The following is a 17,671-nucleotide window of genomic DNA, read 5'->3' as shown; positions in this document are numbered from 1 at the left end:
GCTCGTTGTGGGAACTGTTGGGTTTTTTCTCTGTAACAAAGTAAGGTCTTGACCTTACCCTGTAAAGTGCCTTGAGATAATGTATATTATGATTTGGCGCTATACAAATAAAATTGAATTGAATTGAATTGAAGATAATTCAAAAACTTTTTTCCGGGAATTTGTGTATTGTCAAATGTCAGGGTGGTGCAACTGTATACATACATCTTTTATTCTGAAGTGAATAGTTACAACATCAAAAAGGATATTCCATCAGCCAGAGGACCCCAAGTGATCTTTATTGATGAGTGAAAAGGTTTGTAGAGCTCTCTCAAATATTGATAAAAATAGCTACATTCAACTCCTACATTCAGTTGGGCTGGTACACTTTTCATGTCAGGTGGTACAACCCAGGTAAAACTAGGAAAATGTTATTTTATTATAAAACTCTTCATTTTATTAAAATACTATATGTATGAACTTGCTAGCAAAGGCTTAAGGTTAAACAGGTGTCTAAGTAGAAGCCTGTTTAATTTGAAATTAGCTGCAAAAGTCAGGTGACATAACTGAATCGTCTGGTGGTGCGACCAGGTAAAATATTTATTTAAACCAATAAATGATAGGTTAAAGTGAACAAATGGTTGAAGACTCTGAGGTATATAGCTATTGTATTAAATAGATTCATTTGTATATTTATATACAAGTTTTTCTGTATTTAAATGTAAAATTGGATATTAAAAATATTAAATACCTGGCCACTGAAATGCAAGAATCTTAAATTATAGTTAACAAAAAACTCAACCACAAAGTAACAATGTGTTAGCCACTATAGACACACTCAGGTATACTTGCCAAAAATTTCACTTAGAATAAATAGAAGGAAAGTATATAAATTTGGTTGCGCCACCTGACATTTTTCAGGTGGTGAAGTTAAAAATACAGTCAAAAAATGAATTTAAAACTTTGAAATGTTGTAACACAAATAAGGCTTGTTGAAACACATTATTCTAATTTCAAAAATATGCATAATATCCATTTTAAAAAGACTTTTTTAAAAAACATTTTTAAAAGCTTTATTTGTCAATGACCCATACACACACACACACACACACACACACACACACACACACACACAGGATGTTGATCCACCACCTCAGTCAGGACATTAGCAGAATGGTTAAACATGATTTTGACATCACTTCCTCTAACATGAGAGGCTGCTTTAAACTTTTTCAGTTCAGGGCCTAAAAAACAACTCTGTGTGTGTGTGGTGCAGTGTCTGTTCAGTGTTTGTGCAGTTTGTGTGCAGTGTCTGTTCTGTGCGTGTGCAGTGTCTGATCAGGGACTGTTCAGCATCTGATCAGTGTGTGTTCAGTGACTGTTCAGTGTCTGTTCCATCTGTTGGAATCCTCCTGTTACATCACAATAAGTCATTTTATTCACTGTTGTCAGTTACATTTAATATTACTTCAGTGACTTCACCTTAACACCCTCAGCGAAGGGGGGGCAGCAGCAGTGGCTGATGACAGATGTCAGTCCTGACAGAACAGTTTGTTCACCTGCTGTGATACATTCACTGTCACACTTTAAAATGTCCCAAACCAGTGAAGGGACTTAGTTAAAAACAGTGTCTAACACAGAGTGTCAGTGACAGTGTAGGTTAGGTTCTGTGCCGCAGAATAATAAGTGAAATGTTGTGTTAATCTGAGTCACAATCTCTTTGTTACCTCTGTTACTTCACTGCAGTCACTGCTGCAGTAGATCTGTACACTGTGTATGCAGTAAGTGGTTGTTTAGTCTGTTAGAATGTTTCTCTTTTTCTTTTATTTATTTTATATATTATTTCCTGTTATTGTGGAGCAGTCTGTGATGGTGGCGTTCTGGTTGTGTGGACACAGTGAAAATGAAGAAACCTTTTGTTCATTGTAGGTTAGATGACGTTCCACTGAGAGGCCTGAAGTTTCTGTCTCAGTCCACAGACTCCCTCCATCAGGGCAGCAAGGTCAACGCCTCAACCGAGTCTCTTACTGATGAAGGTACTAACAGACACACACACCTACACGCACACTCATGCACACACACTCACACACATTGTGAGAACAAGTAAAGAGACTCTTTGTGTATTTGTTTGATGAAGCTGATGTTGAAGTTGATTCCTGGATGTCTATTTCTGTGTTTGTGTGTGTGTGTGTCTGTGTGTGTGTGTGTGTGTGTGTGTGTGTGTGTGTGTGTGTGCGTGTGTGTGTGTGTGTGTGTGTAGGCACTGAGATGATAGACAGTCAGCTGATGGGAGAGTTTGAGTGTGACATGAAGGATCTGGAGGCTGATTCTTGGAGCAGCACAGTGGATAAGAAGTTCCTGAAGACACTGAAGAAAGATGAGATCAAGAGACAGGACGTCATCTATGGTAAAATATGTTGTGACTTATTTTGGGAGGAAGACCAGCAGTGGGTGTGAAAGCTCCTATCATGTCCTTTTTCTCCTCAGAGTTGTACCAGACTGAGTTCCACCATGTGAGGACACTGAAAATCATGTCTGAGGTTTACTACAAAGGACTTCAGAGGGAGGTGCAGCTGGAGACCGACACTCTGGACAAGGTGGGAGGGGGGCGGCTGAAGGGCACACATAAATGAGAATAATGTTCTTTAAAGTCCACATATTAATGAGAACAATGTTCCTGAAAGTCCACACGTTAATGAGGACAATGTTCTTTAACGTCCACTCATTAATGAGAACAATGTTCTTTAAAGTCTGCATATTAATGAGAACAATGTTCTTTAAAGTCCACTTGTTAATGAAAACAGTGTTCTTTAAAGTCCACTCGTTAATGAAACAATGTTCTTTAAAGTCCACATGGTAATGAGAACAATGTTCGTTAAAGTCCACACGTTAATAAGGACAATGTTCCTTAAAGTCCACTCGTTAATGAGGACAATGTTCTTTAAAGTCCACACGTTATTGAGAACAATGTTCCTGAAAGTCCACGTGTTAATAAGGACAATGTTATTTAAAGTCCACATATTAATGAGAACAATGTTCCTTAAAGTTCACACATTAATGAGAACAGTGTTCTTTAAAGTCCACACATTAATGAGAACTATGTACTTTAAAGTCCAATCTTTAATGAGAACAGTGTTCCTTAGTTTCCACTCATCAATGAGAACAACGTTCTTTAAAGTCCACATATTAAAGTCTTGTGCTGTGGTCGTTTTCTGTAGATTTTCCCTGTCTTGGACGACCTGTTGCTCACACACACTGAGTTCCTGACCCGGCTCCTGGAGACCAAGAGAGCTTCATCAGCTCCAGGACACAGCAGCAGCAGCTTCCTCATCTGCCGCATTGGGGACATCCTCGTCCAGCAGGTAGGACAGAGGCTGCAGGGATTAAAGCAGTAGGAGGATGTTTGAAATCAGACACAGGTTAAATGAGACAGCCTGACTGATCAGAGGACAGGAAGACATGCAGGTCTTTAAAATACATACATTACAGTTTAATTACAGAAGGGAGAGAGAGAGAAGGTAGAGCTGTCTTACTAACACTAACCATGAGAGTCGGGGGGGAGCATGCCCATTGCAGTAACCTCTGTTCGTTCCAGAAGGGTTGTTGTTGATTCACAGGAGAAGTTTTGTTGTTGTTCCTTCAGTTTTCAGACTGCAGTGCTGAACGTATGAAGAAAGTTTATGGGAAGTTCTGCAGTCGCCACAGTGAAGCTGTCAATCTCTACAAAGACCTGCAGGCCAAAGACAAACGCTTCCAGGCATTCATCAAGGTCAGCTGTTGTCCTGATGTCGCTGCTCTCTTTATTTCAACCTGAGGTAACCTCAGTGTATCTGTGTCTGTGCAGAGGACGATGAGCAGCAGCATTGTGCGGAGGCTCAGTATCCCAGAGTGCATTTTGTTGGTGACTCAGAGAATCACCAAATATCCTGTTCTGATCCAGAGAATCCTCCAGCACACGAAAGGTGAGGTCCAGGACATGTTCTGTAACACAGGCTCTGTGGTCTCAAACCCTCAGCGCTGCAGAGAGAAGGGATCCATGTAAACACTGACAGTGAGAGGCTGTAGACTGACTGGTACCACAGTTAGATCAAATGTTAGATCAACACTGTGAGTGTAGCTGCAGTAAGTGTTTGATGAGAGGAGTAAAAGGCTCATGGACTAACTCTGTTACTCTGCTGCAGCAGACTCGGATGGAGACCACAGTGGCGTCTGTGAATCTCTGCGCTGTGTGAAGGATCTGATCGCCGCTGTTGACAGTAAAGTCAATGAGCAGGAGAAGAAACGCAGGCTGAGGGAAGTCCACAGGTACACATACCCACACACTGACCCTCACCCTACCGGTACCGGGGCCCTGAGTGTATCAAATCCAGGATGAGATCTAGAATCAGCGGATACGGAGGATGTGACAGGACATCTCCAGCACTGAACAGAAGCACTGACATTTGTTCTGGGTTCTGACATCTGCAGCCCTGTTACTGTCTGAGGCCGACTATAATCCCATCACACAGTCAAAGGTCATTCTGTCCCTGACAACACAATCTCACAGAATCCAGTAGTAGCTGATGAAAATCGTGTGAAATGCTTGAAAACTCTAGAATAGCAATAAAATCCAGGTGTCCACAGTGATTTGATTTAGATCTCTATAGATAATAGAAACACATTTTGTGTCTGCGTCTGTGTGTCGTGTCTTAAAGACAGTCATTGTTTATTAATTAGTAAATATCCAAAGTAGCCTCATGTACTGTATGTATAGATACAGTATGTATATATGCTGTATGTATAGATCCTGTACGTGTAGATACTGTATGTATAGATCCTGTATATACAGATGTTTACATACTGTATGTATAGTTACAGTATTTAAAACGAGGAGCAGCTGACTCCTCACTCTCAGTCCAGGGTCTTTTACCTGTGCTCTTCTCTGTACCTCAGTGTAACCTTAGTTTTCTATGCTCTCCAGTCGGACTGACAGTAAGTCCATCATGAGGATGAAGAGCGGTCAGATGTTTGCTAAAGAGGATCTGATCAGAGGGAGGAAGCTGCTGCACGACGGAGTGGTGCAGCTGAAGAACTCTGCAGGACGACTCAAAGGTTCTCAGTCTGTCTCTACTGTGCTCTGCACACAAGATCAATGGGTTGTGTAGATGATGTCATTCTGTACGCAGGATGTTGTCATCTTGTTTGTTTCTTGGTGTTGCAGATGTCCGTGCCATGCTCCTCTCTGACGTGTTGGTCTTTCTTCAGGAAAAGGACCAGAAATATGTTTTTGCCTCTTTGGTAAGTAGCTCAGTGTGTTCACTGTTCTTTAAATGTACACTGTGCGGTTTAAATTTACCCTGTTATTTAAATGTTCACTGTGTGTTTTAAAAATACAGTTATTTAAATGTTCACTGTGTGATTTAAATATAACTGTATGATTTACATATAAATTATGCAGTTATACATTTGTTGACACCAAATGTAAATCAGTATGATTTACATTTACACTGCGTGCTCACTGCATATTGTCATGAGCCCTGAGTTTGATCTGGACCTCTCTGTCCTCAGGACCAGCGCTCCACAGTCATCTCTCTACAGAACCTGATCGTTAGAGAAGTGGCTAACGAGGAGCGAGGTCAGTTCTCCTCTGTTTTCTAGTATTGCATCAGGTCTGAATTTCACACAGTGTGATACACGCACTGACTGTGGCTGCACTGAGGTGAAGCACTGACTCAGGTTCCGTCTCCTCAGGTCTCTTCCTGATCACAGCTGGGACGGAGAGACCAGAGATGGTGGAAGTGTTGGCCAGCAGCAAGGAGGAGCGCAACACATGGAGGGCCATCATACAGGATGCCATGCACTGCATGTGAGCACATATACACACACACACACACACACACACACACACACATACACACAGTTGTCATCACAGAGGAACCAGAACCACCAAGCTGTATCCAGGACTTGGTTCTCAGTTAGGACGAAGACCTGTCCTCCACTCTGTGTCCTACAGTGTGAGTACGTCTTCCTCCAGGACTGAGGGGAAGCACCAGACTCTACCTGTGATGTAAGAGAATCAGAATTAGAATCAGAATCTTTATTGTCATTGTACAAGTATATACAATGAAATTAGTAGCAGAAACTCAAGTGGTGTATTCATTCATCATTCAACACACAACATTAAACATTCTAATAAATAAATAAAGTACCATTAAAAAAAGAAACAACAACAAATTTCTTAACTGTTAAGTGCAGCATTATGTAAGGTGCAGCATAGTGCAAAAATAGGAGGTTGAATGGGGGGAAGAGTGGGGGAAGTGGGCAGCTGATTATCTTTTCTGCCCTGAGTAGTCTCTGCAGTGCTTTTTTGTCTGCTGCAGAGCAGCCCGCATACCACACGGTGATGCAGTATGTGAGGACGCTCTCAATTGTCGCCCAGTTGAATGCCACAAGCAGCTTCCTCTCCACATCGTTTCTCCTGAGCACACTGAGGAAGTGGAGTCACCACAGTTGTGTCATCGGCGGTATTTTGGCCCATTCCTCCATGCAGATCTCCTCTAGAGCAGTGATGTTTTGGGGCTGTCGCTGGGCAACATGGACTTTCACCTCCCTCCAAAGATTTTCTATGGGGTTGAGATCTGGAGACTGGCTAGGCCACTCCAGGACCTTGAAATGCTTCTTACGAAGCCACTCCTTCGTTGCCCGGGCGGTGTGTTTGGGATCATCGTCATGCTGAAAGACCCAGCCACGTTTCATCTTCAATGCCCTTGCTGATGGAAGGAGGTTTTCACTCAAAATCTCACGATACATGGCCCCATTCATTCTTTCCTTTACACAGATCAGTCGTCCTGGTCCCTTTGCAGAAAAACAGCCCCAAAGCACGATGTTTCCACCCCCATGCTACACAGTAGGTATGGTGTTCTTTGGATGCAACTCAGCATTCTTTCTCCTCCAAACACAACAAGTTGAGTTTCTACCAAAAAGTTCTATTTTGGTTTCATCTGACCATATGACATTCTCCCAATCCTCTTCTGGATCATCCAAATGCTCTCTAGCAAACTTCAGACGGGCCTGGACATGTACTGTCTTAAGCAGGGGGACACGTCTGGCACTGCAGGATTTGAGTCCCTGGCGGCGTAGTGTGTTGCTGATGGTAGCCTTTGTCACTTTGGTCCCAGCTCTCTGCAGGTCATTCACTAGGTCCCCCCGTGTGGTTCTGGGATTTTAGCTCACCATGGGGTGAGATCTTGCGTGGAGCCCCAGATGGAGGGAGATTATCAGTGGTCTTGTATGTCTTCCATTTCCTAATAATTGCTCCCACAGTTGATTTCTTCACACCAAGCTGCTTACCTATTGCAGATTCAGTCTTCCCAGCCTGGTGCAGGTCTACAATTTTGTTTCTGGTGTCCTTTGACAGCTCTTTGGTCTTGGCCATAGTGGAGTTTGGTGTGTGACTGTTTGAGGTTGTGGACAGGTGTCTTTTATACTGATAACGTGTTCAAACTGGTGCCATTAATACAGGTAACGAGTGGAGGACAGAGGAGCGTCTTAAAGAAGAAGTTACAGGTCTGTGAAAGCCAGAAATCTTGCTTGTTTGTAGGTGACCAAATATTTATTTTACTGAGGAATTTACCAATTAATTCATTAAAAATCCTACAATGTGATTTCCTGGACTCTTTCCCCCCATTCTGTCTCTCATAGTTGAGGTATACCTATGATAAAAATACAGGCCTCTCTCATCTTTTTAAGTGGGAGAACTTGCACAATTGGTGGCTGACTAAATACTTTTTTGCCCCACTGTAGCTCCTTTGATGTTCCAAGTGGCTCAGCACAGTGTGGATTGTGAGGCTTATGGCATTCCCAATTGACCTGTTGTCTCTATAGGTGAACTGATGTGGGTTGAAGGAGGGTGGGAGGCTTGCCTTGATGTGCTGTACAACCAGCTTCTCAAAGCACTTCATTATTACTGGTGTTAGTTGATCAGATCCACTGGGGCTGGCTTTTTGGGGACTGGAATGATGGTTGCTGACTTTAGGCAAGATGGTATGACCCCAGCAAGCTGTTCAGCACATGCCTGGAGTACTTTACTGGGCACTCCATCTGGTCCAGTAGCCTTCCTTGGATTCACTGATCTCAGCACGCACCTCACTTGGTGTTCCTGGGTGTTGTCATTGGGTTGGGTAACTCGGACTGTTGTAGTTGTTCTATTGACCTCAAACCAGGCAAAGAAGTGATTTAGCTCCTCAGCCAGTAAGGCATCAGTGGGGGCAGTGTTGTTGGTGCTGCCTTTATAGTTTACATAATATTCTGTATCCCTTGCCACACCCTCTGCGGGTCATTGTGTATGAGGTGTTCCTCAGTTTTTTTTCCTGTAGGCCTCCTTTGCCTCCTTGATGCCTCTCTTCAGCTCTGATGTAGCAGCACTATACAGAGCTCTGGCCTCTACACCCAGACCACACCCAGACCACACCCAGATCACATCCAGACCACACCATGTGGGTGTGGCCTGGGACCAGACCATGACCACTGTGTTTACGGTATCACTGTTTAGTTTTATCAGTAAAGTGTGTGCAGAGGAACCTGTGTGTTTCCACTATTATCAGTTATATGCTCTATGTGAATTCATTCAACTGCTATTTATACTGCTAATGACTGAGTGGACTTTACATTCAAACTTTAATGTGTTACATTCATGTTCAAAGATGTCAGTTTCTATATGAACTGCACAAGGAGAGACAATGATCAGAACATGTGGTAATCCTGTTAAACAGGATCACAATGAGGAGAACAACATCAGGTTTAAAGTCACATTCACACTTAGTGACTGTGAAGTTCCTGCAGCCACCAATCTATGAAGTCAGTGAGAAAAAACTAAAATTCAAAAAACTACAAACATGAAGATCTCATCTATGAAATCAGGGAGAAAAACTACAAACATGAAGATCTGATCTATTAAGTCAGGGAGAAAAACTGCAAACATGAGGCCCTGTTAGTGAGAAAATGAATGTCTATAAATCATGGACTGAAACATGTTGAGTCGGGATTTTCACTGAAGAATTGACGTCTGTGACTTTCGCAGGTTCTCAGAGAGACTTGATGATGTCTGAACATCACAGTGTGCTTGTGTGTCTTTGTGTTTACAGGGAGAAAGATGAGGATGAAGGAGTTCCTAGTGAGACAGAGGAGGACAGGAGGCAGCAGGAGAACAGAGCAAAGGAGATCAGAGGTGAACACACATACTGTACTGTGTTGGGTTGTATTATCATGTTACACTGAGCAAAGTTGTAATAATTGTGGATTTTTATTAGTTTTCATTTTTGTTTTAACTTTTTCAGTTTGGTTTTGATTCATTTTTAAACCAGGTTTTTAGTTTAATTTAGTTTAGTTTAGTTTAGTTTAGTTTAGTTTAGTTTGGTTTTTGTTTTTTGAAAATGTTTAGTTTTAGTTTAGTTTTTATTTGTGTCAGTGTTAGTTTTAGGTTTTTTAATCTGTCAGAAGTGAGATTTAAAAAGATAAGAAAAGAATATTATTGTGTGATTAAAAACTCAACGAAACTATAGAAGCCTATCACTGTCAGGCCCAAAAAAAATCAGTATTACATTATAACATGAAAGCACATGTTTGAATGAGGAAACAGTGTGCCGATAATGAGGAATATACATCAGCTGTAAGATAGACTGGTCGTACACTGAGAGCCAATCAGCTGTAAGATACTGCTCCATGTGACCCAGCTAAAGAAGTGGAGGTAGATTTCATCTGATATGAAATAAAGTGACAGAGATCGTATAATTTTTTATGTTACGTTTTTATTTTTAACAAAACTGTCTTTTTGAAACAGTGTTGTCATGAATCTCTGTGTTTTATTCCAGAGCTCCTGCGGAGAAAAGACGAGCAGATCGTCTGTTTACTGGAGGAGAAAGTCCACATCTTCAGAGAGCTGGGAGACTGTAATCCCGCCTCTGAGGACACAAACACACCAGTCAGGGAGCGCATGTTGTTCAGGGCTACACCTGGGGAGGTGACAAAGGGGGAACCAATCATACACGACGCCCTGAGAGAAGGTGAGCAGGAGTTGTGTTGTGTATGCCAGAGATGAGATGTTAAGTTTAACTGAAGAGTGTAATTGTGTCCTCCTGTGTCCAGTGGAGAGCCTGCACACTTTGGTTAGCAGTGGAGTTGGTGCAGCAGGCTGCAGTGCTGCCGCTGGCCTGACAGGGGGAAATGTGGGGCCGGTCTGTCTGCCCCGCAGAGCCGAGACATTTGGAGGCTTCGACAGTCACCAGATGAACAGCAGCAAGAGTAAGAAGGGTAAACTCACTCATGTTCGTTCATACACACAGTTAGAGGTCAAACAGTCTGTGACAGCAGAGGTCAGAGGTCAAGCAGTCTGTGAAAGTGGAGGTCAGAGGTCAAAGGTCTGTGACAGCAGAGGTCAGAGGTCAAACAGTCTTTGACAGCAGAGATCAGACAGTCTGTGATAGCATAGGTCAGAGGTCAAATGGTCTGTGGCAGTAAAGGTCAAACAGTCTGTGACAGCAGCAGAGCTCAGAGGTCAAACGGTCTGTGACAGCAGGTTCATCACATGTTGTCAGCTGATGGTCACCTGACTCCCCTGAACTCCTTCACACTTCTCTCCTGTGTCCTCAGATGGAGACAAAGAAGAGGGGGAAGAGTCACTGGACCTCCGCAGGACTGAGTCCGACAGCGTGCTGAAGAAGGTGCGTGTCTGTGTGCAGTGTGTGTCTCCCAGATGTCTGTATGAATGTCAGAGTCACGGAGTGCAGTCATGTAATATCTGTAATATCTGCGACAGTCACAACATCCATTCACACACTGTGACTCATCGATGATCAAAGTGACTCCTGGTTAATTAGTTTTGTTATCTGGAAGACCCGGCATGGACTTCTACTGTGGATTGAGTCAGACACATACGTAAATAATAAGACTAGTTTAGACATTATTAATATGCTGTGTGTGCCTGTGTGTGTGCCTGTGTGTGTGCCTGTGTGTGTGCCTGTGTGTGTGCCTGTGTGTGTGCCTGTGTGTGTGCCTGTGTGCCTGTGTGTGTGTGTGTGTGTGTGTGTGTCTGTCTGTCTGTCTGTCTGTCTGTCTGTGTGTGTGTGTCTGTGTGTGTGTGTGTGTGTGTGTGTGTGTGTGTGTGTGTGTGTCTGTCTGTCTGTCTGTCTGTCTGTGTGTGTGTGTCTGTGTCTGTGTCTGTGTCTGTGTCAGGGAGCCACTGCCAGCCTACAGATGTTGCTGAAGAGAAACAATGAAGTAAGTGTGTGAGCTGCTTCTCTGACATTGGTGGACTTTGTTTGACGTAAATTACCCAGTAGGCTTTCTCTGGGTTATTAGGTTATTATTATATATATCTATCTCTTTTTTTTTTCTCTGTGTCTGTGACATGATTTCATCAGTGAATTCTGTCTCTCCAGCAGGTCCAGCTCAGTGTGATCCATCTCCATGACCTGCTGATATCACTGCAGGTACCAGGAACACACCTGCAGTAACACACCTGCAGAAACACACCTACAGTAACACATCTGCAGAAACAAACCTACAGGAAAAAACTTACAGGAACACACCTACAGGAACACATCCACAAGAACACACCTGTAGTAACACACCTACAGGAACACACCAACAGGAACACACCTGCAGGAACAAACCCACAGGAACACACCTGAAGTAACACACCTACAGTAACACATAGAAGGGGTCAGAGATCAAACAGTCTGTGATGGCAGGAACACACCTACAGGAACACACCTGTAGTAACACACCTACAGGAACACACTTGCAGCGACACAACAACAGGAAAACAACGACAGGAACACGCCCACAGGAACACACTTCCTGTAACACACCTACAGGAACGAACCTACAGGAACAGACCTGCAGTAACACACCTGCAGAACAACACCTGCAGAAACGCACCTACAGGAACACACCTACAGGAAAACACCTACAGGAACACACCTGCAGTAACATTAATACAGAACACACCTGCAGAAACACACCTACAGGAACACACCGACATGAAAACACCTTCAGGAACACACCTACAGGACCACACCTACAAAGCAGAGGTCCAAGGTCCGAGGTCAAACACTCTGTGACAGCAGTAACACACCTATAGGAACACACCTGTAGAAACACACCTGCAGTAACACAACTATAGGAACACATTTACAGGATCACACGGACAGGAACACACTTGCAGTAACACACCTGTGGGAACACACCTGCAGGAACACACTTGCAGTAACACACAGCAGAGGTCCGAGGTCAAACAGTCTGTGACAGCAGTAACACACCTACAGGAACACACCCACAGGAAAAAACTTACAGAAACACACCTACCGGAACACACCTGCAGTAACACACCTACCGGAACACACCTGCAGTAACACACCTACCGGAACACACCTGCATGAACACACTGACAGAAACATACCTACAGGAACAAACCTGCAGGAGCAAACCTGCAAGAACACACCTACAGCAAAACACCTACAGAAACACACCTGCAGTAACAAAACTACAGGAATACACCTACATGAAAACACCTTCAGGAACACACAGCAGAGGTCCGAGGTCAAATGGTCTGTCACAGCAGTAACACACCAACAGGAACACACCCACAGGAAAAAACCTACAGAAACACACCTACCGGAACACACCTGCAGTAACACAGCCGCAGGAACAAACCTGCAGGAACACACCTGCAGTAACACACTGACAGAAACATACCTGCAGGAACACACCTACAGAAACACACTTGCAGTAACACACCTACAAGAACACACCTGCAGTAACACAGCCGCAGGAACAAACCTACATGAAAACACCTTCAGTGAACACACAGCAGAGGTTCGAGGTCAAACGGTCTGTCACAGCGGTAACACACCAACAGGAACAAACCTACAGGAACACACCAGCAGTAACACACCTACAGGAACACACCTACATGAAAACACCTACAGGAACACACCTTCAGTAAAAGTGTGTTTACTGCAGGAGCACACTCGTAGTAACACGCACTTGTAGTAACACACCTTCAGGAACACACCTACAGGAAAAGTGTGTTTACTGCAGGAACACACTTGTAGTAACACATACTTGTAGTAACACACCTACAGGAACACACCGACAGGAAATCACCTACAGAAACACACCTAAAGGTACACACCTACAGGTACACACCTGCAGTAACACACCTGCAGGAACACACCTGTAGTAACACACCTACAGGAACACACCTGCAGTAACACAACTATAGGAACACATTTACAGGATCACACGGACAGGAACACTCCTGCAGTAACACAGCCACAGGAACAAACCTGCAGGAACACACCTGCAGGAACACACCTGCAGTAACACAACTGTAGTAACACAACTATAGGTACACACTTACAGGATCACACGGACTGAAACACACCTGCAGGAATACTCCTGCATCTCCTCAGGTATCATGTCTCCACTCCACTTTCACTACATGCTCCTTCTCCTCCTCCAGGCGGTGGTGGTCCAGCAGGATTCTTTTGTCGAGGACCAGCGTCAGGCCCTGAATGACCGGCTCACCGCCAACTCATCCAGACACTCGTCCTCTTCTTCGCTCTCTTCCTCATCCTCCTCCCGTCCCTCCTCCCTCATTGAGCAGGAGAAACACAGGAGTCTGGAGAGACAGCGACAGGAGGCGGCCAGCCTGCAGGTTCGCAGAATGTCATCATCATCATCATCATCATCATCATCATCATCTGTGTCCCACAGTGTTTCTGACAGTGTGTAATATGCACTCCTCTGTGGTTGCTTTCAGAAACAGCAGGCTGCACACCAGGAGGAGAAGAGGAGGAGAGAGAAGGAGTGGGATCTGAAGGAGAAAAGTCTGGCAGTGCAGGAGGAGAGGCTAAGGGATGAGGAGGAGGAGACCAGGAGGAGGCACCGGGTACTGCTTGAGGAGAGAGAGACACTACAGAGGAAGAAAGAGGAGTACCACAGAGAGCTGGAGAGGCTGAGGGAGGCTCAGAGGAGGCTCGAGAGGGACCAGGAGGCCCTGAGGAGAGATTCAGAGAGACTGGAGTCCATGAGGACATACCAGGTCAGGGTCCAGAACCTACACATTTGACTAAAATGCAGTCCAGTGCTGTTGTCAGCTCGGGGAGAGCGGAGTACAGATCCTCTCACTCCCTGGTCCCCCCTCCCATGCCCCCCTTCTGTAAGAGGAGATCTAACAGCTGTGAGGGTGTACAGGGCCCTACAGGTGAACTTGGTATGAACAGAAGATGGCCTGTGTTAATAACAGAGCCTGTTTCTTCAGGTCCCATCACAGACCAGGCTTGTTTCAAAGTCACATCCATCCTCACTGACACACTTCATCAGGTGTGTGTCTGTGATGTAGTTAATAAACACAGTTAAACTACAGTTGTTAAAAATGACTATAGGACTAACAACATGTAGAGTGATAGATCCATGTAGGACAGAGATATTTATTTTAGATGCTGATGACTCCTCAGTCCAGCTAATCAGGGGTCATATGTTGTACTGAGTTCATGTCTAAACACAGTCAGACCATCAGAGAACACAGAGCCACTTCTTGCTTCACCTTTGACCTACTGCAGTTTGACGCTCTCAGTCTGACCTCCAGTTAAAGTGGTTCAGAGATGAACTGTTGGTTTGACTGTCACTGCGACGTCACTGTGATGTCACAGTTTTCCCAGGCCTTCGCTGTCAGGCTGTGTACCACAGTTACCAGTACTGACAGCAACGCCACAGCAGACCTTAGTTTTCTTAGTATCTGTATTGCTCCCTGATTGGTTGATGCAGATGCAGTTCATCAGTGTGCAGGTACAGGTGTTAGAGCTACAGCAGGCTGAAAATCAGGGGCCACGTTGATTGGCTGGATGTCAGTGAGCTGACGCACCTGTGCATCATAGTGAGTCAAACCACGGGAGTTCAGCAAAAGATTCTCAGCTGCTGTTAATCTGGTGATGTGCAGGTTTCACAGCTCTTCATGTCTCTGTGGTCTAATGTTCAATCCTGGACCTAGAAGCCACCAGGTCTTCCCTGAAGACTAAACCTGCTGCGTTAAAGATGAAACTCTGGGTATAGGTCTTGTGACTCTATGTGTCATTTCTTCCAGCAGGAGCAGCTTCAGAGGTCCCAGCGAACTCCCTCCACCACCTCTGAAGACTCCATAAGGCTCCATGGCTTAGGACCTCTGGATCTGGATCCAAAGGAAGCAGCAGATGAGCCAAAAGAGGTAAAACTAAAGTCCTTGTCAGAAGGCGGGTGTTTGGTGAGTCCAACACCAACTATAAGAAGTCTTTTCTTGATGTTGCACAGGTGGAGCTCTCATCCTCTGCCCCAACCAAAGAGCCTTTTCTCCGCATCGGATCCAAGAGGATGGGCAAGAACTTCAACCTTTTCTCCTCCTCCTCCTCCTCCTCCTCCTCCTCCTCCTCCTCCTCCTCCTCCTCCACAAAGCCTCAGGGAGCAGAGAAGGAGTCCCAGCTTCCCTCCAGACTGCGGCAGCTGGCCAAACCCAAAGAGAAGAAGAAGAAGAAGGGGAAAGGGGGGGAGCACACTCACATGGGTACGATGAGAACCAGATGTTCCCGAGTCTGGAATATATTAGTCTTTTTCACAGCATGGGCATGGAAGATAAAAGGTTGATCATGCTCAACCACCAGATTCATTTGAGAGAAATTATTGCCATGCAAAGCTATTAAGTTCAGGAGGTAGACGAGTCGTCCAATTGCTGTAAAGCTGAAGAAGAAATCATGCCCTGTTTAATAATCATGTGCTGATTAATAATTAAAAATCATACTCTGATTACTAATTAGAAGTCATTAAAAATCACAAACATTCACATCATTCATGTGTCATCCCTACATAAGGGTGAGAAACTGAATGCTGGGCTGCATTCAGTTTCAGTATGCACCTCTGTTAGACCTGGTCTGTTGGTCCAGACCTGGTCTGTTGCTCTGGACCTGAAGGGTCTGTGGCAGGCTGTTTGGTGTCCAGATCATCACTGTGTCTCTCTGTCTCCTCAGAAAACAAAGTGATGTCTGATTCTCAGAATGATGGAGACATCTTCTTCTGCTGAGGACCAGAACCAAGCACTTCTGACCTTCTTGAGGAACCAGACCACTGGCCAGCACAGGAAACAGGACCACTCTGGGTCCTGTCGCAGCCTGTCAGACTGCCTGGACCAAGTCTGTGCCATCATGGATGAGGAGCCAGCCAGATTCTGATGGCAGACTCACAGACTTGCAGGCGTCTCAGGTAAAAAAAAGTAATGACCAGGTGAGCTGAGGATTCAGTCAGGAGGGTTTTAATCAGCAAATATGCCAAGAATAGCCCAGGACCCCACCACCCCAGGACCCAAACAAGCCCACCTTCCATCAGTTCCAGATGTGATAGAAGCTCAGGAGGATCAAAAAGAGCAGAGTGAGGAACAGAAGAGGATGAATCTGTCAGTCATAGGTGACATGGTGCTTCAAGTCACAACCTCAACTTTACCATGAATCAACCATCCGTTGTTGACATACACTGTCTCCCAGGCTGAACATCTGGAGGAACCTTTCACATCTACTCTTACTCAAGTTTCAGTGAACCTGACACAAGAGGGAAGAACACACAGTTAGACGTCTGAAACAACTTCAGTGTGTGTGGCCACAATCAATGACACATCAGTCACCAGGCGAGCCTGTCTCTACAGATGGAGTCTGTAGAGACGAGCGAGCTCGTCTCATGGTCCACAGAGTCCTCAGGGGACCTTGTTGTTAGGTAATCAGCTGATCATCTATTCAGGTGTAAACAGACTTTGAAAGCTCAGTGCGACAATCATCATAGTGCAACTGTTACTACCACACAACAGGTGATGATGGTGCTCAGGACAGAGAAAATATGAACTGAATAAATACTCATTAATTACTCCAGACCTACTCATGTTGTTCATACATGTCTGTACCTGCAGGGCCTTACACCTTAGTCACACCTGATTCATGCCTGAGTCAAACTTGCACACTAGAATTCCACTAAAACCAAATGACAGTCACATTTTGACACTCGTCTTGATTCCTTTTAACAGAGCTTCTTCAGATGTATTTCTACTAAAAAAAAAAAACAGAAGGTACAAACTTTATTTTTCTCTCATGTACAAAGAAAAAGGGCAAATCAACAGAAGCTGTAAATATGTTTTATGTACAAATTTGAGTCCAAAGTATTGATGACTGTGGATGATTGACTTGTTTTTAATAAATAATGAAGCTTTATTTATCTGTCCTTGTTTGGGAAATAAATAACATTCTGTTGTGATGTGACGTGTGTTTTGTGGGTCTTTGATTAAGTGGTGAATAACCAACCAGATCATCTACAGTGACCAGATCATCTACAGAGAGGAGGAGGACCATGAGGAGCTGGTTCAGATAGAAAAGACTGTTTAAGAATAGAGTTTCTTTGACCTCTCTGTGGACAGACTGATGGTGTGGCAGCAGGTCCTGGACCAAAGGACATGAGAGTATCAAGACCCATCTTCCTGTATCTGATACAGTGAGGACACAGCTGCTTTACACTCAGTTTGTAATTATTTGCCACTCTGCCCTTCATGTTTCAAAACCCTCCTCATAAATTAACTGCTCATCAGATTACAGTCATAAAACAGTTGTTTCCTGTCATCAGTGCTGTCTGGATTCAGTCTGAACAC

At 44.4% G+C, this 17,671-nt stretch overlaps 1 protein-coding gene and 1 long non-coding RNA gene across 2 annotated transcripts in view; both read left to right on the top strand.

Annotated features, from left to right (window-relative positions):
- Positions 1 to 15,435, top strand: part of akap13 (A-kinase anchoring protein 13) — a gene marked incomplete at its 3' end in the record, with an annotated part of 71,637 nt that extends 56,202 nt beyond the window's left edge. The window contains exons 28-48 of the mRNA XM_071488098.1: positions 1,909 to 2,015; positions 2,240 to 2,386; positions 2,467 to 2,576; positions 3,198 to 3,341; positions 3,623 to 3,748; positions 3,824 to 3,941; positions 4,161 to 4,284; positions 4,940 to 5,070; positions 5,180 to 5,256; positions 5,527 to 5,593; positions 5,710 to 5,824; positions 9,102 to 9,184; positions 9,828 to 10,019; positions 10,102 to 10,266; positions 10,606 to 10,676; positions 11,188 to 11,232; positions 11,394 to 11,444; positions 13,481 to 13,675; positions 13,781 to 14,062; positions 15,107 to 15,223; positions 15,307 to 15,435. Of these exons, the coding sequence (XP_071344199.1) occupies positions 1,909 to 2,015; positions 2,240 to 2,386; positions 2,467 to 2,576; positions 3,198 to 3,341; positions 3,623 to 3,748; positions 3,824 to 3,941; positions 4,161 to 4,284; positions 4,940 to 5,070; positions 5,180 to 5,256; positions 5,527 to 5,593; positions 5,710 to 5,824; positions 9,102 to 9,184; positions 9,828 to 10,019; positions 10,102 to 10,266; positions 10,606 to 10,676; positions 11,188 to 11,232; positions 11,394 to 11,444; positions 13,481 to 13,675; positions 13,781 to 14,062; positions 15,107 to 15,223; positions 15,307 to 15,435 (2,596 nt within the window). The remainder of the gene's footprint in view (positions 1 to 1,908; positions 2,016 to 2,239; positions 2,387 to 2,466; positions 2,577 to 3,197; positions 3,342 to 3,622; positions 3,749 to 3,823; positions 3,942 to 4,160; positions 4,285 to 4,939; positions 5,071 to 5,179; positions 5,257 to 5,526; positions 5,594 to 5,709; positions 5,825 to 9,101; positions 9,185 to 9,827; positions 10,020 to 10,101; positions 10,267 to 10,605; positions 10,677 to 11,187; positions 11,233 to 11,393; positions 11,445 to 13,480; positions 13,676 to 13,780; positions 14,063 to 15,106; positions 15,224 to 15,306) is intronic.
- A 2-nt stretch (positions 15,436 to 15,437) lies between these two features.
- Positions 15,438 to 17,283, top strand: LOC139627585 (uncharacterized). Its single transcript, XR_011692593.1, has 2 exons — positions 15,438 to 15,556; positions 16,017 to 17,283. It is a non-coding gene; the product is annotated as an uncharacterized lncRNA (long non-coding RNA).
- The last annotated feature ends 388 nt before the right edge of the window (positions 17,284 to 17,671 follow it).

This window comes from Trachinotus anak, unplaced genomic scaffold, assembly GCF_046630095.1.
Source record: "Trachinotus anak isolate AG129_WGS33_773 ecotype Australia unplaced genomic scaffold, CSIRO_AGI_Tana_v1 ptg000002l, whole genome shotgun sequence".
NCBI classification, from domain to species: Eukaryota; Metazoa; Chordata; class Actinopteri; order Carangiformes; family Carangidae; genus Trachinotus; species Trachinotus anak.
The sequence above is the reverse complement of the archived record's forward strand: the minus strand, read 5'-3'. Positions and strand labels throughout refer to the sequence as shown.